At 47.1% G+C, this 27,443-nt stretch overlaps 1 protein-coding gene across 4 annotated transcripts; it reads right to left on the bottom strand.

The window, feature by feature from the left end:
- Nucleotides 1-217: 217 nt before the first annotated feature.
- Nucleotides 218-27,349, bottom strand: si:dkeyp-115e12.6 (centromere protein F). Of its 4 annotated transcripts, XR_010328868.1 has the most exons (17): nucleotides 27,090-27,349; nucleotides 24,323-24,552; nucleotides 22,939-23,135; nucleotides 21,453-21,553; nucleotides 20,850-20,917; nucleotides 20,503-20,767; nucleotides 16,192-16,394; nucleotides 15,861-15,986; nucleotides 15,097-15,225; nucleotides 12,998-13,120; nucleotides 11,981-12,116; nucleotides 5,947-8,870; nucleotides 5,170-5,544; nucleotides 3,731-4,997; nucleotides 3,383-3,528; nucleotides 1,655-1,741; nucleotides 218-1,194 (listed from the first exon to the last, which is right to left on the bottom strand). XR_010328868.1 is itself a non-coding variant. In XM_064326187.1 (16 exons), exons 2-15 carry the CDS (start codon nucleotides 24,482-24,484, stop codon nucleotides 3,413-3,415), a joined length of 6,192 nt encoding a protein of 2,063 aa, XP_064182257.1. In that variant the 5' UTR covers nucleotides 24,485-24,552; nucleotides 27,090-27,349; the 3' UTR covers nucleotides 218-1,741; nucleotides 3,383-3,412. The 4 variants fall into 4 exon arrangements, 3 of the variants coding, with proteins under 3 accessions (XP_064182257.1, XP_064182258.1, XP_064182259.1); XM_064326187.1 differs by having other exon boundaries at nucleotides 218-1,741; XM_064326188.1 differs by having other exon boundaries at nucleotides 218-1,741; nucleotides 20,503-20,764.
- Between the last annotated feature and the right edge of the window lie 94 nt (nucleotides 27,350-27,443).

Below are 27,443 nucleotides of genomic sequence, written 5' to 3'. Positions count from 1 at the left end.
TTATTGAAAAATCTGCCTAATAATGCACAAGTTTCAAACAAAGGCAATGCTCTAACTGCAAAAGCTCATACAACACACATAAATTAGCATCTTGCATTAATGTGATCTATATTAACAAGCACACTTGTCCCCAAAATCCAAATATTTAAAATACAACCTTGAAAAATATATTAAACTATAAAGAAATGTACACTCTAAAAAAAAAAATAAAAAAATTAAAAAAAAGTCATAGGTCAAAACCTTAAAACATAAAACTTTCGATAGCATCAGTGGATATACATTCATATATTTGTTTATGTACACCTGTAAGCGCCCTTCCATAGGCGAGTCGGGGTTTCTACGCTGCGAATGCAAGACAGAAGGTAACGGGCCCGGCTCAAGCGGCTGATCACCATAAATGGAGCGGAAAGGCAGTCCTGGTTTATTGTGAGTGCAGGCAGACGCACACAGCACACACACACACACACACACACACACTCTCACGGTCACAGCACACACACACACACTCTCACGCACACACACACTCATACAGTCACACACACGCACACAGCACACACTCATACAGTCTCATACACACACACTCGGACACACACACACGCATACAGCGCACACTCACGCACACACACACACTCATACAGTCTCAAACACACACACACACACAGGCATACACACACACACACACATGCGCATACAGTCCCACAGAAAACCACTCTCAGCCTACTATGCTGCAAACTGGCTGGTATTAACACGCTATTCAATAGCTTGAAAATATTTCTAAAGATGCTCGGAGGGCACATACACGCACACACACGTGTACACAGTCACACGGTAAGTCAGGGTCTCCCTGTAGTGCACATTTAGTGAATGAGGGTGGTGGGCCTTGTTCTGTGGCTTTGTAAGGGGAGGTGACTTTAGCTTACTTTTCATAACCATATAGAGAATTTAACTGACTCAAACATCTCAGTGGATAATACCCCAAGATTACAAATAATATCGCTTTAAATAATGTCACTTTTCTCAAATAAATTGCCACAAGTTCTATTATACAGTACTTGTCTCTATTAGTCAAAACACAAAACTCTTTTTTTGGACACACCAAGCACACAATAGGCACATGTCCTTTGTAAGGAGAACTAAAATGCTGGCTATAGCCATACACTTTCTTAGTATTTTTTTATCCTCAGTAAACCATTCAGGAAGTATCCTTTCAAACACATGGTTACATGGTGTTTGAATATTCAAAACTATTCCATTACAGAAGCCCATACTGAATGTAGCTCACTCGATCAAACCAGTTTTAAACCAACCGTCCAAACTTCCCTCTATGGTGAGTGGAGATTAAAGCTTCATAACAAACTCACCTCATGAAGCATTTTTTATTTACTGCTAGGTGTTTCATATTTCCCTGGGAAAAATGTATGGGACACGGTTTATTCACTGGACATGTTTGCATGTTATTGAAGAACAGACAGACAGCTGCTGTGATGAATCTACCCCAGGTTTGGGAAGCTACCAGCTGTGCCACGGGTTTCGGCTGCAGCCTCTTAACGGTAAAACCAGCAGACCGGGGGACGAAAACGAGTGTTTTTCCATCCCCATAAACGAGTATCAGAGGGAAAATAACAAGCAGCTGAGACCTGGCTGGGCTCTTAACTGGAGCGGACTCACTCCATCTCATCCCATGTAGTGCTGAAGTTCTCCTGCTTCAGCAGGTCTGCACTGGAGTCCATGGTCTGCAAACCTGTTACAATAAAACAAAGCAAACAAACAAATATAGGCCATTGAGACTTCAGGGTGGACACTACAAATCGTCACATACGGGCTGAAATCGGGGTTGTTCCAAACTCCTCACAAAAGGGAATTTGTAGAAACGGGTGCCACTGTTTTGTGAAAAACAAATGCGTCAAACCCACCCACATTTCTACTGCGTCCTCTACAGGTGGGATGAAAACTCCAGTGAACGGCGAGTTCACTGAACTCTCCTAAAACACACTCTCCCAGCAGGCTTTGCAATACACAATCACAGACAGTGCTTCAACCCGTGTCAGGATGTCTGAAAAATATTAACTGAAGTGTTTTGACTGTAGTTCAAACCAGGGAGCAGGGATGACAGCAGCAGTTCCATTTTGAAGAGAAAGCGAGCGTACGCGTGGACGCGACAGGGCTTTCCATGTTTGGAAACGCATGTCTGTGAATACTGTGTGTGTATACATGACCGGGGGACAGACGTGCTGCAGTACTGGCAACATGAATAAACTGAGCCTCAATAAGTGCAAATCCCCTTGTCTGGATGTTTTATGTTGGGGTGTGGGTTTCTAGGAGACACCAAGTGACTGACGTTAGTTAACTGGGGGATAAATTTACTCCACATCTTATGATTTCATTCGTGTTCCAGACACCCATATTCACCACTTGACAACTGTTCAACAGGGTTTGGTACTTTACTTATTTGTACAACTGCAAATTTACTTAAGTAACTCGATTCAAAGTTGTGGCAGCAGTGGTGTACCTTAGATCTGAACAACCTTCTGGTCCTCGATTCTGTTTACACAACCACCCAATCTTTCTGTGTGATCAACTTGTACTTAAAATAATATTTTTTTTATGTGTTTGAGTAACAGTGCATCTTATCCTCCACCTAACACTGCCTCTGCTGCAATGCTGCAAAATCTGAGGCAAATATGCTGCACTAACCACATACCTGCACACTACAAGCATTCACTTTGGTGTATTTAATAAAACTGACCTGCCCTTCCCTAGTCCCACAGGCCCTGCCTGTCAGTGTGTAAAAGAATGCACATAATTGTGTCCTGAATGCCCTTATCACACTTTTCAGAGAGACAGATTACAAATTATTAACTTGTTGCTTGCTTAGACAGAGGACATATTTGAGAGCTCTGTATGCAGTCTACACATCGGCCATCAAGGCCATTCTGTGTGAAACAAATACCCTTGATCATTCTAATACGCACTGAACCCCAACAAACCTCAATAGCAACTAAATTACCAAGACATGTTCAACACTTTCAACATGCAGATAGCAATGCCTGAGCGTGATTTACACATGCTCCAAACGCGGTTGGCCAAACAGCTGGCTCAAGTTATATACACAGTCAAACACAGTCGAACGTGTCAAATGCCATGCGACTCACAAAATGTGTCATTTAATCTCGAGTGAGGAAATCCAGGTGCTGATAGTAAAGTTAACCTGAGTGGGTCAGGCCGAAATTTACTTTACTGCAAACAGAGTTCTGTGACCACACGTGAAGAAGAACATGCGGTGACTTTGTCCATGTGCAGGTGTAGCTGTCGTGTGTGGGTTCAGCCACTATACAAAACGTGTGCGTGAGAGTGAACAGAGGCGTTTAAACTCCCACTCTACCTGCGGGGTCAGGGGTCAGAGGTGTCAGAGCTAATCCTGCTCCTCCTCCGCCTGCTCCCTCAGGGGGAGGGGCAGCGCGTCGGTCCCCAGCAGGCCCCTCCTCAGGACATAGGGACAGGCGGGGCCACTCGGAATATCGGCAAAACCTGGGCGTGGGGAACAACACTGGCTGTCATTACCTTAACCGCGGCTCCTAGACATACCTGTACAGGACACTTCACTCTGATGCAGTATAAACAGATCCTGGATGACTCTAGCTGCAAGAAGCTAAGCTATGATGTCATACAGCACAACTTCGCCTGTCGCTTAAGAGCCTGTCTCTCGAATAGAGCCTTCAGATATACGCACCCTTCATGACGACCTCGGGCAGCCCGTAGGGCTCGTACTCCGTGTCGTCGAAGGCGGCCGAAATTCGGCTGCGGTTCCGACGGATCCTCTCCGCCAGACGCGCCGGGTCGGCAGGGATGGGGAACGACCCGGAGAACAGAGGGCCGGTTCCGCCCTCCGGCGCCAGCATGGGCGACAACGGCGGCGAATATGAGTTCTGCTCAAACTCTTCGTTGCTGGTGTTGGGATCTTCGTCCTGTATCTCCGCAGGCTCGGTCTGGGTGCTCGAGTGCTTTATCTCCCCGCCACCAGCAGGGGGCCCAGGCGTCGCCTGTTCCACCCCTCTACTGTCACCATCCGTCTGAGTGGCCATGCTCTGAAGCTCTTTACTCACACTGCCCTCAGGGTCGCCCCCTGCCCTCTGCTCTATGAAAGCCAGACTCTCCACTTCAGTCTGAGTTTGACAGTCTCTGGTGACCACTTTTGGCCCGCAGGGGGCACTGTGTTGAGGTGGCAGAGGTTCATTTTCTCTCTCTACTCCAGGGCAGACAAGCTTTGGCATATCAGTGGTGCTGTCCGGTGACTGTCTGTGGGTTGTTGTTAGTGTATTCCCTTTGGTAGTGTCAGCCTCACTGAAAAGAGGGGAATCATTCTTCAAGCCATGCTTACTTTCAGTTTGAGTTTTTGTCTGTACACAGTACATTTGAGTGTCTTCGGTTATGAAAATGCTTTTTGTAATTTGTGATTCCTTTCTTTTTTCTTCCAAGAGGGAGTTATTACCATCTCTATGTGTCTTCCCTGAATCCGTAGTGCAATCTTTAGTGTTGACAGAGCACAGAATCTGTTGATGTGGCTTCTCAACCCCCTGAGTTTCTTTAACAGGCGCTAAGTGTTCACTGACTGCACCTGCATTTTCCACTACAGGTGCATGAGTCCCTTTGCGGTCCATTGCTTTGTTTGTGCATTCGGTTTTGGCCAGACTGCCTTCACGGGAAGCTGCTTCGATATGGTCCTCTGTAGTTCTGCAGTCTGCTGCTTTGGACTTGCTGTCATAATGGTTTGCACCTTTCTCCTGATCGTCTCTGTGAGTGTTCTCTGTTGCTTTGGTCTGTTTGCCTGCAACGCAGGACTGAATTACCTTAGAGTTGTCATCACTTTCCACAGTGACTGAACTAGGATGACTAACATCATGACTGCCCGGCCTGATTTCGGTCCCTTTATCCATGTCCCTGTGAATCATTGCTTTGGTCTTGAAGTCTGTCATAACATTAGTATCAATAGTTGGCACCTGGAAAAAAAGCAGAAATAAGCACATAAACAAGGCATCATTATCCAAACTCTCAAAACTTTGGTCAAGACGTCAGATTTATAAGTCAAGGTAGAACTTCTTGACTTCAAAAGCAAACAGATGAAAGGTCATAACAATATATTTTCAGCAAAAACCTAAATATCTGGCTCACCTGGATAGTCACCGGCAGATTCCCTGTGCTCCTGAGTGACTCCAGGGTCCTCTCAGTTGGGTTTGAGGAGCCTTGTCCATTGTCACGGTCAACTCTTTCAGCTGGTGCAGAATTTTTTTCAGAGATGTCTAGCCCGCCATACTCCACCTGCACATCCAGTAGCGTGTGTGTGGACTCAAGGTCATCCCCGTTGCAGGTTAGGACCAGCTGGTCTTCACGCACCACTACTATTGAGCCTTGGCGAGAGTGAATGGCGGTCTCCCCTGTTAGCAAAGGGGAGATGGGCTCTCCAGTGACCCTCCAGACCTCAAGCTCTTCTGCTTGTCTTGTGTTCTCCTCTCGCAGGCTAGAGACCTCGGACTGGAGTTCTATCAACTGGGATAGAAACAAGATGAGACTAATTAACCCTAAACGAATGTTAGCTTCTGCATGTTAAACACTTCTAAACCACAACCTTTTCTTTCCAATTACTATGTCCTTTAAAATGTTTTCCCCCAGATTTAAATTTCATTTTCATAATAAACCCAATTACTATTCCCAGCAATTATAAGCAGAATTATTATATAATTATGATTATGATTCCCAGGAATTATGAGCAGAACTAAAAACACAAAGATGAACACTATAAATGGTATTTATAAATCAATAAACATCTTACTCTTAAATGAACATGTACAAACAGTAAAAAAAAAAAAAAAAAACCCTGCTTCACATCTTTTAAGCAAATTCGGAATAAATTAGGAAAAGTATGAAAATCAACCATGGGTTTAAACCAACCTGCTTCTGAAGAGCTGTGAGCTGAGACGGAGAGAACTGGTCTTGCTCCATTCCAGTTTTGCCTGTGACAGTCTGCTGCTGGGCAGTATCATCATCCATTTCCCCAGATTTCAGACCACATGGTTCAGACTGGATTTGGTCCTGTAGGTCTTTTCCACCGTCCAGATGCAGTCCATCATTGCTGTGAGGACTGGTGAGTTCCTGGGCAGGCGGCAATTTCAGCAACGACTGTGAAGCCACATCGCTTTGACTGCTCTGTTCACTCATAACCACCCTCTCTATACCAACAGACCCTTCATCAGCTAAATTTTCAGCTCTAGTCAATTTACTGTCACCATCACCCAGCTTGCAATTAGTGCCACTATGAAATCCGCTCTCAGCAATAGCAGCTAACTCCCCCTGTCTATCTGGAGGACACACTGCAAGAGCCCAGGATCTCAATGCCTGATTTTCAGCTTGCAACCTGATAATGGCGTGATGATGTTGATGATGTTGCACATCCGTATCTGACTCTGAATCTTTGTTGCTCTTGTTGTGTGCGTCACCTGCCTTTTGGCCTGTCGACATTGTTTGCTGCATGCTCCCTTCTAGAAAAGATGTGGTTTCAACCATTAAATTCAGTTCGTGGTTTTCACTTTGTTCTGTCAGGAAGTCTTGATTCACAAAAGCTTCCACTCTTCCCATTGCTTCCTCGGCATGGGTGCCCGAATCTCCAGAAACAATGATATTCTGTTGGCTCTCACAAAGAAGTCCTTGTTTAACTTCTGAATCCAGAGGTTGTTTTTCCTGCTTGTTTGACAACTGGGCTTGAGATAACATGGACTGAAGCTCTTCATTCTTTGCTCTCACTTGGCTGAGATCTTCCTTGGCAGCCTCTAATTCGGCCACTAGTCTCTGAGTGGTGCCATCTCCTATGAGAGCACTTAGGTCTGCGTCCAGACAATTCAGTCCTTTTACAGTCGCAGCTGCAGCGAGTTTAGATCTCAGTTCTTCATTCTCAGCCTTCAAGTCACGTAACTCTGCCTGAAAATCCTTCACAGAGCCGTCATTGTTGATACTTTGTAACATCTGCTCCATAGGAGGAGTCATCGAAAGAGAAGTCTGGCCAGAATCCTGAAGCGGGCTTCGGTCAGCCGTTTGCTCAGCTTCACTATCTGGTGTGACTGCCTGACCCGGGGTTGAAGGGAGCGGAGAGTTCATCTCCACGGGCCCCGTCTCCTCTGGTTCTTCAAAGCCCTCACTCCCCAGCTGCAGCTTATGCTTCTCCGCTTTCAGTTCAGCGATTTCCCCACGACAGCCACGCAGTTCTTCCTCCAGCCTCTGGAGGGTGCTGTCCCTGTCCTGCAGCTCCCCCAGCAGGTCTGTTATGTTGCCGCTCTGGTTTTCGAAGGCAAGGGTCAGCTGTTTGGTCTGGTTAGTCACTTGGCTCTGCAAGACCTCTAGCCTGGCCTGGGCCTGCTTAGCCCTTCCGGCCTCCCTGTCCCTCTCACCCCGCAGTTTCACACAATCACCCCTTAGGCGTTCCACTTCCAGGACCAGCTGGACCACCTCATCTGAATCCAGCAACTTCTCTGATTTTGCTTGTGTCCCTGGCCCATCAACAGCAGGCTTCGCCAGATAAAGCTCTCTGCTTTCTCCAGGAGGTTTTGAGGCTTTTGCTCCCTCCTTGCAGATCAGGTCAATTTCTACCTTTTCCAGGGTCTCCTCTTCCACAGAGTCACAGAGAGGAATGGGTCCAGCTGGCGATGGAATCAAATTATCATCTCCAGTGGTGACAGAATTGTTGTTGTTGGAGTTAAAATCCAGGATGAGGGGTAGTAAGGGATTCTTGGCCTCTTCACTCCCCTTTTTCCCTTCCAATTTCGAATTCCGCAACTCCTCCAATTCGGTCTTAATTTCTGCCACCTCCTCTTCCAGAGCTCTCCTGCACTCCTCACTTTTAAATCTCTCCGTCTCCCCATCCTCCTGTTGTTTCCTGAGCTCAGTCTCCAGTGCCGCTAGATTTGCCCTCAGCTTGTCTACCTCAGCCCTCTCCTCTTTGCCTTCTCTCTTCTTCTCCACCTGTTCTTCCCGACGCTCGGACTCCAGGGCATCCAGGGCTTCTCTCAGCCTGCCGCTCTCCTTTCTCTCCTCCTCCACCTGTTTCTCCAGCCGGCCTCCTTCCTCCTTGAGCTCCTGGGTCTTCTGGCGGAGCTGCTCCACCTGGGAGGAGTGCTTTCGGCTCACCTGCTTCAGCTTGGTCCTGGCCTCCGTCTCCGCCCTCCTCTGGGCCTCCAGGTCCTCCAGCCTCTGCTCCAGCTCCCTCTTGGCCTCCCTGAGGTCATCACGCAGGGCCGCGTTTTCTCTTTTTAGATCCTGTAAGGACGGCGAGCCATGCTGGCCTTTGACACCAGATGAGGAAATGGAGTCCTGGCTCAGAACACCCACACCATCTGGCTGGGTATCGCCATCACTGCTGTGATGTTCTTGCTTTTCATCTTTGGTCAAGACGCTGACGTCCCTCTGCAAGGTCTCGCCTTGGTCAGTCCCTGCATCCTCCTGCTCTTTAATGGACGCTCCCTCCTCATCGACAGATGTTTCGTCTCTCTTTAGTGGAGTCGTCTCCTTTCCTCTCTGTTCATCCTCCTCTTGTCGGGTTATGGAGCCTCTCCTATCAGCCTCATTTCCTGCCCTCCCTCCTTCACCTTTCGGTGCTTGGGACCCAAACTCCCCTATAAAATCAGAGTCTATGCCCTCCGCTGGCTCTCTGTCTGTGGGGTACTTGGCCCTCTGCTCTTGCTGCTCTTCCCTGGATTTTTCGGGCCTGGCAACCTTCTTCTTCGGCACGTGTGAGGGGCGATGGGGGGTCACAGGGCAGGAGAAGCTGTCCCCGACAGGGAGACATCGTGCAGGAACTGCCGGTGTGGCAGGGACAGCAAGCCGAGCTGCAGGTGGGAAATTGGAGGGAAAGGAAGAAATAAGCGGACGGATAAGACAAAGAAAGAAAAAGCTCTTCACCTATGTTTAATACAAAGGGAAATATCTTTCCATCGGCCTGTAACTCAAACCACCGGCCTGTAACTTCCAATTTGGGAATACTCAGAAATGCTGCATGGCGAAATCACGCAACTCTGTGTTCCAGGACGTTCTCACACAGAATGCTGTGCAATCACAGGATGTTCTCCATTTGCTCATTTTCACCCAGTGCAAGTTCCAGCGTAAGAAACATTCGTGAGACAGCAAAGACGAATAACAGAAAGCAGACAGTCAGAAGATATAAACACATACATTAAAAATGAGACTGATAAAAACAAAAGAATGAAAGGAATTAAAGATTGATGGGTTCCATTTTGTGATGTATCAACTTCGTCTGCGGCTATGAATACTGCACATTAAAAACAAAAAAAATGAAAAATACAGAGAACATAGTCGTCAAATGTGACAGCGCAAAGGAAAGACTGAGGAAGGCTGAACCAAAGCATTAATAAAGTCAGCTCCTCTTTGCTGACTGCCCACATTATTAAACAAGCTGAAGACAGGCTGCTGTGGCAAGTACTATGAATTATTTATAACTGCGTCTGGTCATACTTACAGTCCTCTACTCACAATGCTACCTCAGTCTTATGGGCATTCGGAAGAGTGTTGTTCTCTGAATTATTTCAGAACTCAAAAAGACTGTTCTGGAGTGCAAAGTGTCGAAAATCAGGGGTAGAGAATATACTATATATGGTATGGTATTTATACATAAACTGGTCTGTCCAGAAGAACCCAGTCTGATTAGCTTTTTACAGAGATTACGATCTCCCTCAATGTGCAATGACAGTTCACTCCACATGTTTATGTACAAAAAAACAAACAAATGAAAGGCCAGTTTAGTGTTTACACCTTACTCTTACATTCATGAATATTTTTTCCAAGAATGTAAGGGTAAGGTTTATAATCAGATGGCCAACTAATATTAAAGAAATGCTGCTAAAACTTTCAGTAATTCAGTAATATTTCAAACACATCACCTGCTTCCACTTCAAATGTATAAACTGATCATGTCCATTATGTATGCGATTAAATAACAAAATTAAGGTTTTAAATAAAACAGGCCACTCACTTGCTATGACAAATACAATGAAAAGAGGATATTCAGAGCTAATAAAAAAAATACTTAAAATACAGTACGATGGTTAGGATTCGAGGACAAAGACCAAATTATACATTCCATCTTAGCGGGCAATGAATCCATTACAACCATATTGCTACACCACTAAACCCATGTTATGAGTAACCATTAATTTAAGGTTTTGGGATCAGTCAAATAATTACATATTGGTTTAAAGCTTCAAAATATTATTTTCTCGAATTAAACAGTGTTTGCCTTTACTTTAAAACATAAATCTTTTCACATATCTTGTAATTTTACTGTCATTGCACAGTACAGCGCAAAAAGTACAGCAGTTTGATAAAGTACAGTCCCAAGAGAGACAGCAAGTGCAATAGGTGATGACTCCATTGAAAAATCTGCTCTGTCAGAGAAACAAGAACAAAACAAGCCTAACGAGCACTTATGTGCCACTCAAAGCATTACTAAGCCTTCTATTAACAATCCAGTGACCAATTAAAACATTTCCTCATTGTTCTACAGAATGTTAAAGGCACTTCCTGAAACGGAACTTCCCGAAACCAGGAGAGCTTTTAGCACGAATGCATTTTCTCCCTAATGTACCATTACAACACAGACCATTCCGCCAATAGGGGGCAGCAGAAAGACAGCAAAATACAAATGGCCAAAATGACATGCAGTCAAAGGGCATACCAAAAGTATTAGTCAGTTTGCCTTTGAGAAGAAAACATGTGAGTGTGTGTGTATGTGTGTGTGTGTGTGTGTATGTGTATGTGTGTATGTGTGTGTGTGTGTGTGTGTGTGTGTGTGTGTGTGTGTGATAAAGACAGATGTCTTACAAACTGCTGTTGTACCACAGCAAACAGATAAACTGAATTGCTTCACTCAGGTGCAAGCTACTGCATGCAATATGATCATGAACTCAAACCACATCGTAATGTACTCGTGTACTGTATACCGGCCACTATGTGTACAATGTAGACTTCATGAGCCCCTTCACCAAAAATCTCACCTTCACTGCAGAGCTGACCTCCTTTGATTAACTGATCAATTGGTCGAAACACTCCTTTATTGGCCAAACCCGCCCCCCAAACTCAGTTCGCAATTTACATTGAAAAAGTCAAAAACAACAGCACAAAATTTGTTTCATCATTTTGATCATTTGACTTTCGGTTGAAAAAAAGTGTTCATTGGTCGACCAAGATTTTATCTGGTCGAAGGCAGCCCTACTGCAAAGTGAGGTTTGCATTGTTGTGTAGTTTACATGGTGAAAGTAACTCGTTTTACTGCAGGGAAATCTCCATTTCCTTCTGGAATTCTCTCACAACTACTCACCCTCTAACGCATGAATAATGAACAAGCACTTCATTTTTAACTTCCTGCACAAAGTTTTTGATACCCGAGTGAGCCTTCAAAAATGAAAAAACTGTCCTGAAAAATTTTCATGGAAATGTTGAAATTTGATTTTTCAAAAAAAATCAAGTTGAAACCAAGTTTCAACTTAATTTACCCCTACCTTCTGTTACCCCTACCTGCCCCTATGCGCATAATGCTCTGGGAAGCCGACCACACCCTTTCTGCAGCGTGACTGCCTTTTAGCACACTCCTAAAATGGACTTCAAATTCCACACAGTAGGACACAAGCCAACTCCGCTAAGCATTTGGAGTATGTATGCATTCAAACGATAAGGCGTGATTTTTTTAAAGTTAACAACAGCAATTGTAAACAAATTTGCTTGGTTTGTAGTTTGTTGAAAAATCAGGAAAAGGGTGTCAAATCAACTTGTTTTCTTATTTATTTAAAAACAGAGAGATAATGATACCAACATATAGTAAAAGTAAGGAAGACTTACTCAGTTTCAAAGCACATGACAAATCACAGAGTTTGTGATGAGTTAGTCACAGACGTGTGACATCATAAGTCAGCTGACTGCTACTCACCCTGCAGCTCTGACACCAGCCTCAGGGCCTCAGCCAACTCCCGGCTCAGTCTCTTCACCTCCTCCTCCAGACTCTTCACCCGCTGACTGCTCTGCTCCAGGCTCAGCCCCAGACTGTCCTTCTCCCGCAGCGCCTCCTGCAGGACAGAGTGCACATTACAAGTGTCTGACACAGAGGATGGGTCCTGCGATTGAAATTAAGTTAGTGAAAAAAGCTGCTCTGAGAGGGACTTCACAGAATTTTTATCAGGCAGCAGCCAACGTTTCATTCTGAAATTCATATCCAACCGTGTTTTTGAGCCAGCAGGGAGAGGGTGATACTGTGCCACTCTCATGTCCTTGAACAAGAGCAACACCAGGCTGTGGACCTGATAACATTAATCGTGACCGAGACAACAACAGCACCACTCCTTCTCCAACACTGTGGCAAACTGCTTATCTTTAGCTTGAATGGCACTGGATGGTGCAGATGGGGGGGGGGTTGGGGGAGGGAGGGGCCAGATGACCCTCGTCAGATAAATGTACTGTTCCGTGTACGGCTTTCTTGTGAATTTGCGAATGAGCTTGAAGGCATCTAGTAGCTGTGTATGTCAAAGTTCAGCTAGGGCATTTCACACGTTGCTAGTGCAGCTGGCAGTACGCATGGCAAACTGACCCTGGGGTCAACAGAACAAGCCTTCATCCTCCCAGAATGCTCTAGATCAGCCTCAAGATGCACCTACCTCTAGCCCACCCTTAATAGCCTAGAGAACACAGCTTTGTAGCAATAGTGTACTTGTACTTTGGATTCGCAACAGAAAATGCCTTCCAACAACCAGCATGTTCTGGACTATCTTCAGAACAATTCCATACCATTAAATTGTCCTGAACGGGCTACAGAAATAGCTTTGTATCATTAGCAAGAGTGAAGTGGCTACAGAATGTAGCATTGTACAATTAGCTTGCTCTGAACTAGATACAGAATGTAGCTACGAACCATTAGCTTGCTCTTAATTGGCTACAGAATGTAGCTTCATACCGTTAGCTTGCTCTGGATCTGTGCCTCTCTCTTCTGGCACTCCTGCAGTTCCTTTTCTGTCCACTGCAGTTTGCCCTTCACACCGTCCAGATCTTTCTCGAGAGTTTGTTTCTGCAGCAACACCTAGAGCCAGGGCAAAGTGGAGTGAGGGAAATTGGAGAAATAGAGGGATGGAAGAGAGGGAAGTGTAGGGAAGAGAGAAGGAAGAGTAAATAGAAAGAGTATGAGACAGGGAGACAAAGACCGGAAAGTACAGATGGAGAAATGGGGGGGGGGGGGGGGGTAAAGAAATGGACAAAGAATGAGGAATGGATAAATGGGCAAAATAGGGGAGGTCAGTAAGAGGAGGGAGGTTGAAATTGGGAGGGGTATTGTAGAAGGGACAGCAAAGAGAGGGGGATAAAAAAGAAGAGGGGGACAATGGTGGGGGGGGGGAGAATAATGGGGTAGAACACAGATTTAATCAATATAGTTATTTTTTTAAGAATCAATCATATTTTAAAGGTAAGGACACATGCAGCATGCTGTCCAACTGGAACGTGCAACTGCAATGGCAGTTCATGCCCACATCAATGACAGACGGGTTCAAATGCAAATTCAAAAGGAGAGGCAAACAATCTGGTCTGTAACCGAAACCACAGTTTTGGCAATCACCATCTCTGCTTGACAAACTGAAACTACCTCCACACTACTACGGATATCTGGGACACCACAACACAAACTAGCACCTGTGTCCCCTGTTTTACACCTACCCTACCCTTGTTACCTTTGCTCAGTATTGCAGCCTGGTGACCTTTCAGTTCACTAAATTATGCTTAAATGTAATGTAATATGGTTCATATATGTAGTCAGCATAGGCATACACATATGTGGTTATACCGCAGAATTTTGAAGACAATATGAACTGGAATATTGGAAATGATTTTTCATGGAAAACCATTTACCAAATAAAAAGACTATGCATTTTGGTGGATTACAAGGATCACTTGGAGTCCCACAGACAAGGTGGATAGCCAATGTGCGCCCCCTCAGGTTAAGCAATTCCTTTATGCAATCCAGTTCAACATGTAGCGACACCCGTAGAATAAGCAGGCTAAAATGACATCTCTCAGTGACTCTGAAGACAACCAACAGAGTCGCACGAAGCTGAAGTGTAGCCAATGAGACGGACGTGGGTGTGGAATTTCTCAGAGCAATGGGAACATTTTGTTTTCTCTCTCCTCCTTATCGAACTCCCCCTTCCCTTTCATTTACCCCTCTGTCCCAGTACCTCCCCCTAACTCTTCGCCCATCTCCCTTTACCCAATCATTCCCTTTCAAACTCATCCTCCTGACATCCACCCCCCCACCCCCCCCTACTCCCCCCTCCCTGTAAGGGAGTGCCAGTGCATGAGAGACAGGGAGGAGCGTGCAGCTCAGATTACAGGACGAGGGGAAAAACAAAAGAGGCAAACCACACAGAGATTATCACACACTGACCTTCAGGGCTCAAAACTCCATTGTGAAAAATCAGGATGGGGAAAAAAGAACAAGAGAGAGAGTGGGGGAGGGAGAGAGGAGAGGAGAGGAGAGGAGGAAAGTGGCATTAGTTTCTGGCCCGTAGAGCTCCCAAATCCATGGTGAGGATAAAACAGATGGTGGGACAGAAAGGCAGAGACAGACAGAGGGGGAAAAAAGAGAGGATACGCAGCCAAGCAAGAATTTTGGTACAGAAGGTCTCAGCACTGACCCTGTGTTAAGCTTGTGCCAGGCGGGTCACACACACAGAGATGCTTCCCACCGACAACCACAGTTTAGAGTTCTGAGAGACGGCACTGAATGAACGTTGGAATACTAGCAAATTAAAACACTGGGGTCAATGTCTGAGGGCAGCTGGCAGTCAATGTACATCCTGCCTCGTAGCCAAAAAAAGACCCAAATGATTAGTTCCAATATGTTCTTTTCTTCTTATGACTGATATGACTCCAGCCAACCAGCAGACCCTCGGTGTGATGTTCATTGACTGATTCGCGTCTGTGCTGCTTGTGCGTCTGTGCTGCACGCGTGTCAGTGCTGCACGTGGGTCTGTGCTGTCTGTGCATGAGAGGTGGGGCTGGTACCTTGTCACACTGTGCCTGCAGCGTGTTGTGCAGGGTCCGGGCTTGCTGCAGCTCCTGGTTCAGCTTGTTGCTCTCCTGCTGGTGCTGCTTCTCCCTGGACTGGCTCTCTTTCTGCAGCTCCAACAACTCCTAGAACACAGAACACAGTTACTACAGAATCGCTGGAACTGAAGAGACTCACACAAACACACACAGGCCGTGCGGATATGGTGGGCGATATACCCAAAAAAAAGTCCTGCACATCCCTAGTTCACTCTGCACAGCCACCAAATGATTCATTTCCCCTAATGGTTGCATTCATATTATATTATTTTGGAAATTTTGCTGATGCATTAAAGGGATGTTTGAAGGGAGTTTCTCCCCACTAATCATGTTATAAACTGGGGATGTCGGGCTGAAAGCATTCCTACATCCAGTGTCGGTTGCTCACTCTCTGTTAGCCGTTAGCATCGTAAGCCAAACAACACTGATTTAACGGGGGCTGAGAATCACACTGACAGCCACTTAACAGAGAGTACCAATGAGCCAAACCTAAATAAACAGTTCATCATGTGTTTATACATATCATGTAATAGATACGTGCCAATATAGCCTAAGAAAACAGTACTTTTAATTATTTTTGGACTACTTGCCAAAACGCAGTAATGCACACAAATGTACATATTCTTGCACGCGTGCACACGCACACACGCGCATGTGCGCACACACACACACACACACACACGCGTACACACACACACTCACACACACTCTCTCTCTCTCACTCTCTGGTGCTCTCTCTCCAGGTCCTTCCTGCGCTGCTCGGCGCTGCGGCGGCTGCTCTCGGCGTTCTGCCTCTGGCAACCCAGCTCCTCCTGCAGCTGCTTCACCCGCTGCTCTGCAGCCTGCGCCTGCGCAGCCAGCCAATCACATCGCACGAAACCAGTGAGCCAATATAACAACATACAAAAATAAAATACAGGCAAAATCTACTACACTACATTCATGAAGGCTGAAGTTACAACCGGTCTCCCAGGTCTATCACACAAATTATTTACATTACACCTTGTCTCACCGGATCTCCACCCCTATGGACCCGCCCATGCCCCAGCTCACCCTGTCCTTCTCCTTCTCCACGCGGCCGTTGGCCCGGACCAGTTCCTCTCGGGCCCGAGTCAGGGTCTGCTCCCGGGCAGCCAGCTCCCCCTGCACCTCGGCTAACCGGGCCTCCGACTCCCGGTGCCGGTCCGAAGCCGAGCGGACCTCCTGCTCCAGAGACTGAACCCACGTCTGAAGCTCCACGACTTTGGATCGTTGGACTGGGGAAAGAGGAAGAGGAAAGGAGAGAGGGAAAGAAAGAGTGAATAACCAGAAAATAGAAGCTAGCTACAGTAACGATAGATTTTGATTTTCTTCTTATTTGCATCTAAAAGGTCCTTGGAGAACAGCGATGACGAAAGTCAACATATATAAAACAATTTGTAAATGACATATTTTTGCATTTTCTTACTGTAAACTGTCTTCTAAAGGGGAGACGCCAGGAAATATAACAAAACTGCATTTTATCACATTTGGGTATGTGTACTATAGCATCTAATTATACCTGCACATATCTGTCCTGCTACTGTAGAATACTCTGGAAATGGCATCCATCACGTTTGTGACATCACTATGCCCATTTTTTTCAAATCAACACAAATGCAACTGCTTTTAAAACCATTCATGCAGAGCATATGACAGACTGAGAACACAGCTCTGCGGCCAGTAAGTATTGATCAGTTTCAGGAAAATGTGCATGAAGGGGAACATGGCTATTAACAGCACCGCCTCAGGGGCAGTACGACAAATACTGTCACAAGCGCAACTGCAGCCCAATAACAGTCTTGTTTTGGGTGGACACCAAAAAATGACATTTAATAAAGCCATATAGAAGTCCAGCATGCGAGAAATGCATTTACGACAGGATCAATGTATGGCAGATTGAAAATGAGAAACTAATGTTCAGTCTGAAAAAGAGTCGTAAAGTTACTGATTCGCATCTGGATCTAGGCATTGTGCTGCAGCTGTAATAAAGAATACATTTAAACAGCCACCGAGAGGCTTTCTGGTCTTTGTCAGAACGATTTACGTTCTGGGCACCACACTGTAAGAAAGAAACAAAAGCACAAAGAAAGGCAACTACACTGGCTCCAGTTAGGACAGTTCAGAGGAAATACTGAAGACACTGAGTACTAAATATTTCTCAGGTTGACTCCTGTCAGCAGATCAAGTCACTGTTAGGGAAATTTTTAAAGGGAAATTCTTCACGAACAGGAAGGATTTAATTTTTTTTAAGAAAGCTTGCCAGACCACATAACACAGGTAGAGACCCGAGGGGTGTTCCAGTCCAAGCTTGATGAAATAATGACGCTAACCTTTCAGTAAAAGATTTATGCTCCATGATATCTACGTTCAGAAATGCGATGCAAGGTTAATGCGGGTTCATTCAACACATTTGAAAAATACTGCAATACAATATATTTTTTGTTTTTCCTCAAAAGGAAGAATTCACCCATAATACATGAAACAGTCCTTGCAGCAGTAAAACCAGACTGTCAAAGCTCAAGGGAGTGTCGATTGTGAAAAGGTCATGGAGTCACTCTAAATACATTTTACTATTTGTGCAAATGTTTGTGTGCTTTTTATTAAGGACAGGGATGTTCAATAAAAATGAATCACTTCTAACCAGTATTTGTCAGAGCACTTAGTGGTGTAAAAACGCCCGTCTTATTGTCATGCCAACAAATGGCACCTGAACGGAGCTGAAAAGGGATTGGGCCTAATGGCCGACTACATAATGAAAGCACGGTTTATCACGAATGGAAGCCCTGCCGCAGGTGAAACGCAGACGGCCAATGAAAAGGCAGAGCGGTGAGTCACACGGCCTGGGCTGACTGTGCGGCGGGCGACGTGTGACGCTGACGTCACGCGCGGGGCCAGCTGAGCACCGAGCCAAGCACCGGAGGGCTCGGTAATAACGTCCGTTTAAAATCCAGACGCCGCTCTTCTGAGCGCTGAGGTCAGCCAAACGACAGCTCGGTCTGTTTTCCCAAAACGGACTCCCCCCCCCTTCGCCTCGCCGCCTCGGGGCTACATGTCTCTCCGTACTCCTCCCGTCCCTCCCAGCCCGTGGAGCGCGGGACTCATAAAAATGACAATGGAGTTTTACTGGCAGCGCGACTGACCGAACCGGCTGGAGCACAATGGCTGGCCCTCAGCTCTCGGGCGCTGTTCAAACACTGCTTCTGCATGCACGTGACACCCCCCGCCACGGACTGCGCAGGCAGCCAATGCCGCCACTCCGCTGCTACTGTGAACTGCGGCATTTTGCTCAGAGGAGGTATCATGAATATTACAGGAAGGGGAGATAAAAGCAGGACTTTTAAAAGTGCAGCTCTGAGGCTGGCAGACAGGCTAGTTCCCACACGCAGAGAGCAGGTGTGCGCGCGCGAGAGCACGCGGGTTTGGGCGTGCTGCTGTTCCGAGCTCAACCCGCGGATCAGGGTGGCAGTCTGCTGCGCAGCAACGACGCACACGGTGAGTTCCCATAGCGACACTCTCCGGGGGAGTCAGAAAGTTAAACATGGGAAACGGAAAGCGCAAGCGAGGACTCAACAAACAAGAGAGGAGAACCACCGTGTGAGGGATACTCCCAAAACACTGACAGAATCGCTGCCCAGGGACAGGGCCCTGTCCACCGGGGCCTCTCCAAGCCTGGATAAACCACACTGCCCTGCCCACTAGGGCCTCTCCAGACCTGGATAAACCACACGGCCCTGCCCACTAGGGCCTCTCCAGACCTGGGTAAACCACACGGCCCTGCCCACTAGGGCCTCTCCAGACCTGGATAAACCACAACGCTTTGCCCACTAGGGCCTCTCCAGGCCTGGATAAACCACACTGCCCTGCCCACTAGGGCCTCTCCAGACCTGGGTAAACCACACTGCCCTGCCCACTAGGGCCTCTCCAGACCTGGGTAAACCACACGGCCCTGCCCACTAGGGCCTCTCCAGACCTGGGTAAATCATACTGCCCTGCCCACTAGGGCCTCTCCAGACCTGGATAAACCACACGGCCCTGCCCACTAGGGCCTCCCCAGACCTGGGTAAACCACACGGCCCTGCCCACTAGGGCCTCTCCAGACCTGGGTAAACCACACGGCCCTGCCCACTAGGGCCTCTCCAGACCTGGGTAAATCACACTGCCCTGCCCACTAGGGCCTCTGCAAACCTGGATAAACCACTCTGCTCTGTCCACCGGGGCCTCCCCAGACCTGGATAAACCACAATGCCCTGCCCACTAGGGCCTCTCCAGACCTGGGTAAACCACACTGCCCTGCCCACTAGGGCCTCTGCAGACCTGGATAAACCACACTGCCCTGCCCACTAGGGCCTCTCCAGACCTGGATAAACCACAATGCCCTGCCCACTAGGGCCTCACCAAAATACTAACCTTTATCCAGGCCTGGAGCGGCCCCGGCAAACAGGGCTGTGTCTGTTATCCAGGACTGGATAAAGGTTAGTATTTTACGGCCTGCCAGCGAGCAACAACATCATCATGGAGCGCACTGATAACGACAGGGACTGCGTCAAAACATCACTACATTATTATTAAAACGCTGAGCAATGCCGCAATGCAAACAGAGGACGACGAGGCAATAAATCTATCTTTTTATCAACTAAAACAAACATCCACTTTTTCCATTGAGTCGTACACAACGTGAGCCCCTCCCCTTCCCCCGTCCCACAACCACACCCACACCCACCTCTAAAGCACTGCAGTAATATCAGTGCTGCGGTTTGCGAAAAGCCACTCGGAATGCACATTAGGACAAAACAGCCTTTGTGGGGCGTTACAGGGCAGAGATCCACAGTCAGCAAACACCAGCGCGTGGCGCGGGGCTGACGTCACGGCGTGCCCGTGGGAAACGCAGAGCCTGGCATTATCTGACGCGGCCTCGGCCGGGACAAAGCCGGGGTCACGAAATAATCACACGGGAAAAAAAAGACGATGCAAGGAAGCAACAGACCTGAGAAAACAAAGGCGGAGGGCGAGACGAGCACAGTGAGGACAGAATGAACAGACAGCACCACCGTCTATGCAGGTCTATGAGTGCATGGGAGTGCATTCATAAGGGTCCGTGTGCCCTTCTTCACAAGGAATGAAAAAGCCAACATGTATTTTCTGTCTCTGTATATAATTAAATATAACATGTAATTACATATAAACCAAGACATAATCACAGGGCAGCCCTTAACAGTCAGTTTACTAGAGTGAACACATAACTTTATTTTTACTGAGTACACATTTGCAATGATAGCGGTACGTCCCACCCCAGACATGCAGAGGGCAGTGTTGAGAGAGAGGGCCAGAGCTGCTGTCACTCACTGTCATTCTCCTTCCTGACGTCCGCCTCCTTCTCTGCGTCCTCGGGGCTGCAGCGCTCGATGACATCGCCGGTGGGCGGGGTCAAGGCGGCAGCCCTCCCCCTGGGGGCGGACGACGCCTCCTCCCTCTCCCACGGAAAGACGGCGGAGGCGGAGGGGGGCTTGGGCTGGCGGCTCCGGCGGCCGGAGGGCGGGGTGCTCTGCAGTTGCCGGGGGAACGGGGAAGACGCAGGTGTGGGGCCGTGCTCGGCGAACTGCAGCTGCTGCTGGGGGCGTGTGGACAGAGAGGCGCTTAGCCGCTGCACGGTGTGGGGCAGCGCGGGGCGGACTGCGCGGGCGCAAACTCACCCTGACGTGCTGGGCTCTGACCTCGCCGTCGCCTCCTCCGGACGAGTCCTTCTGCTCCCTGCGGGACCCTGTGGGGGGGGGGGAGGACACGAGAGACATGTCTCATTTTGACAGCTGTGAACACAACAGCAGCAAATTCATGGGGGCTCTCTACTGTACACCTGGCATTAGGAGGACATAACCAATGTTCTGGGTAGGGTTCCATTTGACCCACACTACGGGTTTGCATGTCAAATTCAGCATGCTGAAAAACCAACCGCGGGGGAGGGAGAAGGAGAAGCTGAGTCAGAGCGGTATTTTAGGACAGAGCTGCGGACGGGTTAAGGCTGCCCTCCCACACAGAGAGATGAGGAAAGAGAGGTGGGAGCAGAGAGCACTGAACGGACTGAGAGAGGTGGGCAGAGACAGAGAGATATACACACAGCTGCGCCACACAATATGAAAAATACGGATAACCAGCTCCCCATAGAGAGACTGAATGAGAGGCAGGAGAATTGAGAAATGTTGAAGAGAGTTAGACAGGGAAGTGATTTGAGAGATGGGGAGAGGGACAGACACAGGCTATGCAGTGAGGAGAGGAGAGGAGAGGAGGGACAGGGTTACCACTGTGTTCCCATGAGGACACATTCCAGCAGGGAGTGGAGAACAGCGCAGAGTCCCCAGAGCTGTTGGCATTCTGCAGCTTTTCAAGCTCCGCCTCCAGCCTGGAGAAGAGAGAGATACGACCAATCACGTCACAGGGCCCCCCCCTTTCACATAACTGCAAGTTCCACAGAGGAAACCAAATACTTTTGGTACACTCCTTAATACAGTGTATTATTCACAGGTATCCACCGGATCTCGCAGATCGTGTAACTTGTTCATTCTGGGGTACAGCGTACGGCCGCAGTGCTTTGGAAGTGGCGCTGCTGAATCGGCCACGTTGATCATTAACCATCATTATATGACTCTGAGGGGCAGGTAAGCCTGCGTCCATTCTTTCTCCATTCCGCCGCACATCCTGTGCACTGGTCTGCCCGCTCATTTATCGCACACCCGCCCTCACACGCGGAAGCCAGCGCAATGTCGGGTAACCAGCCGCACACCTTTCGCCGTTCAGCCTTCCTGACAGTAAAAACAGGAGGAACTGGTACAGTCAGAGAGCCAACCCACTGCTACGATCGTGATCAGTACAGGCCAGCGTTTCCACTAAACGCGCTTTGCAGCGGCACCTCAGCACTGAGAGACCTGTATCGCCGCTCCTGTGGAATTTAGAGGTTTTCTGATTATCTTTTTAACTTTTATCGCTCACTCAGGAGCCGTCCGCTTTGTCCAGTCACCAGTGAGGGTGAGTGGAGTAACGGGGCCCTACGAACGCAGTGGTCTCACTCTGGGGCCACAGTCATAAGGTCTGACTAGGCGGACTACTCAGGAGACTGATTACAGGCGAAAGCGCGCAGCCACCGCGCAAACCTTTAATCTCACATCTAATTAGCAGTCGAGTGGCAAGCAGTGATTCAAGAGCAAAAATAACAGCTAGTATGAGGTAGCGCTAGCTAGCACCAACCCCTCTCAGTCTAAGGCCCTTACCACTAATGCTGGAAAGACTCTTAGGGAAAACCTGACAGGCCCACTCTCCCTGCCAGTGCTTTTTTAATCAGGGAAACACACTCATCCTTTTCTATTCAGCCCGCAGTTCTCCCCATCTATCCATCTTTGTTCTGACATGACCATCTCATTCACTCTCTGCCCATCTCTCTCTCTTACTTAGGCAACAAAAATCCTGTCAAAGTCAGTCTAAATCACATTATTGTGACACTCGGACACACTCAGACACAGGACAGGTGTAAAGCGTTGACCATATTTCACTGATAAATTAGATTAGAGGTGTCAAACTGAATCCCCAGGGGGCCGCAGTGGCTGCAGGTTTTAGCGGTTTCCTTTCTATTAAGGCCCTGAGAACAAGGTTTGTGGATTCCTCAGGAAATCAATGACTTAAAATGAGACACTTGTGCCGAGAACATCCCAAAAACCAGCAGACACTGCGACCCTCCAGGAATGCAGATTGACACCTGTTAGATAAAGGTGGGCAGCCATTTCTCCTCCTCACCGTTTGACCTCCTGAGTGAGCGTGTGCGACAGCGAGCGGGCGGAGTCCAGCTGCCCCTCCAGGCCGCACACCTGCGCCTGCTTCACCTGCAGCTCCTGGGACAGACGCTGCCGCTCCCGCACCCCCACCAGCACCTCCTCCTGAGAGCTCTGCAGGTCCTTCCGCACCCCGGCCAGCTCCACGCGCACCTCCTCGAACTGCGTCAAAATTCGATCTCACATTCAATGCATAATCATGACCGTGGAAAAAAATTGTTTCCAAACCATCATAATGAAGTACACAACTACACAGAAAACTGTGTAATCAAAAATCTAAAATGTTGATGCGAGTATCTATGCACGCTGCGCAAAACTAATTAATGCCTATACACTGGCCCCGATGATATGGAGGGCCATATGTTCAGGTGCCAAATTAACAGTTCATCATCTTCACTTAATAGGGATGGGGATTATAGCCAGGAGGATACATGTTTTATTTGAATTAGGCAATATTTTCATGCAATGCTTGGTGCGTGTCATCATAGTTATATTTCTCAATTCATATAAATGTGGCAGTAGGTATGTGTTGTGTCATCACAGTTGTTTCAAAATACAAGTCAATTGTTGTGTGTGTGTGTCTGTGTGTGCATCTGCTGTGTGATTATGTGTGTCTTTGTATATTCAGGTAAATTCACTGTCATGCAAATGGTAGATGCAATACCTTATGTCACATTGGGACTCGGTAGTAAAAACAAATACGGATTTCTCCTGGAAATATCTGGCAGTTGTGGCTAGCTAGCTGAGATGGGAATTGATTTAAGCCTAAGATACAGCCAAAAAGAGTTAAGTTGCCAAAACTATAGCTATTCTGATTTATTTAGGGTGTCCCCTTTATAACAATAGTAGTAAAGATATACACTTTACAGGGTACTAAAGTGCTTTACGACTGGAACATAAAAATGAATTTGAAGGAAAAAGATTACTATTCCCTGGGGCATCCTGTTGCTCCTAACATTGTACCTATGCCCTCTCATGGACCAGGACAAATCACCTGCATGGGATATTGGAAACTGTCACAAGCAGTGACCTCTTTGGTCGTTTACATATACCGTCCTCATATGTGCCATGAAATGATGTCAATAACCAGCTATTTTCAGTGACTATGAATTGAATTTTAGACAGTGAGTTTCTGCTTGTAGAGGGCAGTCACTGTACTAGAGAGTATGTGTGTAGAGTTCAGTCTGCGTGTGAGTGTGCAAGTGTGCACGTATGTGTGTGTGCATTTGTGTCTTCTGTTTCTGATTCTAGAGGGAGGTCTGTACCAGTGTGTGTATGTGTGTTTGTACCTTTGGTTTCTGCTTATAAAGAAAGGCTGTGATAGTGTGTGTGTGTGTGTGTGTGTGTACCTTCTGTTTCTGCTTGCAGAGGGCAGCCTCTGTGCTCTCCAGCTGCAGCTGTCTCTGCTGCTTCTCCCTCTGCAGCCGGTCCTGTTGGGCCTGCAGCTCCCGCACCTTCTGCAGGGCTGTGCCCGACAGCCCCGCCGCCCAGTCGCCCACTGCCCAGCTCATCCCCGCAGCCCCCGCCTCCGAAACCCAGCAGAGGGGAGAGAGGGGTCAAGACCACGCCATGGGCGGAGCTGAAAGGGAACGGGCCAATGAGAGGTCACAGACAGACCGCAGAGTGCTGAGATTTCCCAACCGCAAATCCGCAGTCCGACACTATGTGAGCCAACACACTCTGTGTGGGTGTGTGAGTGTGTGTGCGTGTGAGTATGTGTGTGCGTGAGTGCACATGGAAACAGGGTGAAACACCAGAGCAGGGCTTTTACTCTCGGGACAGAGGGCTGACAGCTGGGGAACCCTGCTGCCAAAACAGCACACGTCACACCGCTGTCATGGCAACACACAGTTCAAATAACATGAGCTGCTGTGCTGAAAGCTCGCTGCAAACAGCAGCATTCAAAGGATTTACCATTATGCAATAAGACCAAACTGAGCACACACAGCCTCAAGGCTTCTGCACTCTCCTTAGTTCAGAAAACTGGTAGCCAAATTATCACACAATGAGAAGCTGAGCAGGACACAAACCTAGACCTATAGACAATGGCGGAACAAGAGGGGGGGGGGGGGGGATGAAGACAATCATGGTTACGAATCAGGTGCCTGCATCAAAAAGCAATCAAATCAGTCCACATAAAGGCATGCACCTGAGGCCAAGCAATCCAAATCAGGCAGTACAGAGGTACGCGCATAAGTACATAGTCTCCAGTGCAGACCCACAGGAACACAAACACCATACTGAAACTTAAAGCTGGGATGTGCAACCAGCTGAAATATTGCCTGTACAACACAGAGAATGGGCATAAGCCAGGAGACCCAGCAGTATAAGAGTATTCAACCATGCTGAATATATTTGCAATTAAACTTGCATTAAACTTAAATCACCTTGCAGACAGCAGCTTCTGACAATAAAGCACCCTTCTTAGAATACACTATCGCAACTTTTTTCTCTGAATTTCCTATGGGCCAAAGATCAAAATAAACCCCCAGTCGTCTGGTTTAAAACTCCTGCACAGGGAAACCTAGAAATTCATCATTTCTCAGTTAAGCAAACAAGCTGAGGTCACACAGCTGTTTTTTCCAAGTGCAATCGGAGTTCATACTAAAACAAAATTAAATCAAAAGAACCCAGCCATCCCCTCATGCAGAGTTCAGGGGGATTTGCAGTGCTTACAGGCATCACATGTCATCCATAGGACTTGGGGGAAGGGGGGGCAGGGGAGTATTTTTTAAACTTAAAGAACAAGAGGCAATATCGTGTGCGGTTAATACTGTGTTTACTTTCAGTACCACTGACACTGTTAGCCATAATGTTGTTTCTACAATTCTCAGAAAATATTTGAATGGTTCCTGGTGTGCTCTGATACAGGACAGAACCAGATATTCGGTTGGGAGGGAAATTGTGTAATGGTTAAAACGGATTGGCCATCAACAAAACATTAAATTAAAAGCATATTTAATTACATCTAAATACACTGCTAAACGAAGAGCCAAGCATATACACCAGCAAAACAAGCGCACTTAATCTTTATGCGTGCAACATTTCCATGCCATCTGCCCACTACCAGCTAAATCTGACGGTGCCACGATTTTCCAAATACTCAAACTTCAGACAACTCTTGATTTAAGTATATTAAAGCAAACAAATAAGGCGAACGGTTGCGTTTTCCATTAATCATGGTGGAAAGATTCTAGATTGTCTTCCCAAACTAGTCTATGGGTCAACAGAGCCCGGAAGCCGTACAGCATCCCAGAGAACGAACTGGAGCGTAGGCGGGATTTCATGTCGTTAGTAATCTGTCTTTGTCCAAATCCTTCGGGACACACAAATGTTACTAACTATATCCGCTTAACAAAAAACGTATTATCGTGTTCATAATCATTTTAATAAAGTAACATTTATTAGTAACAAGACTTTCGCTAAGCGTAGTTCATATACGTAATGCCACTGGGAAATGTGCAAGATAGATCTCTAGCCATCTATGGAGGAAAACTTTTTTTGAACCCACATATAAAACGCTGCTGGGCAGCTAGCGTGCTACCAAACAGGTTATCGTAACGTTAAGCCTTTTCAGATCCGTCTGACCGGACATACGTGTTGCCCATTAAATGAAATGCATGTGTTAGTTAACGCTAGCTAGGTAGCCACAGTTAACTAGCTACCATGTCCCTGCCAGTACTGTAGTTAGCAAACAGTGTTCCCTTGTCACTTTGCTAGCATGTTGCCAATAAATTACGGTGCGCCGTTACCGTCAGCTAAAGTTAAAACAATCTAGATGTTCAGTTAAGTAACTAGACTCGCCACGTTAGCTACCTAATTACAACACAACATGACCATGTAACGTTTACTAACTTAGTGCCGATAGCAACGAGTAAGTTCAATGACAAGTAATGCTACTAACCTAAGTAGATCTACGTCTGTGTAGAGATATCTACAATTAATTATCTAAATGTTTTGTAGACTGTCTCCCATTTGAGGTTAGCTGGTTAGCGCAATGTCTAGCCAGGATGTAACTGGAATTCTGACATATCTACTAGTCTAACTATACATTATAGCCTAGCTTAGTCAAGTTTAGTTAGCGAATTAACTTGGTAGATAAAAAAGATAACTTACCCGGCTTTTAAGACACTTTTAAACGCTGGTTATGATTTCAAATAAATCTTAAGACACACTGATGGAGTTTCAGTTCAATTGTATAATGCTCTCAAGACCGCCAACAAACAAAAAACGATATTAGATTTATTATTTTCTTCCGTCGGGCATGTACTCGCTCACAAGCTCAAACTCGTGCCGCCTGTTGCCCTGTCACTCAGCTGTTAGATGCTCGCCAACTCCACAGACACGAGGCGGAGGTCGGTGACGTGTGATGAAAATTAAATAAATGAGGGAAAAACGAAAAACGTAACCGGCTGCGACGACATCTGGTGGCCATAGGCTGGAGGGCCACACACCTTACGGACAGTAACC

This window comes from Anguilla rostrata, chromosome 3 (genome assembly GCF_018555375.3).
Source record: "Anguilla rostrata isolate EN2019 chromosome 3, ASM1855537v3, whole genome shotgun sequence".
In the NCBI taxonomy this organism is placed as follows: Eukaryota; Metazoa; Chordata; class Actinopteri; order Anguilliformes; family Anguillidae; genus Anguilla; species Anguilla rostrata.
Note: the sequence above shows the minus strand (reverse complement) of the source record. Positions and strands in the feature narration are given on the sequence as shown.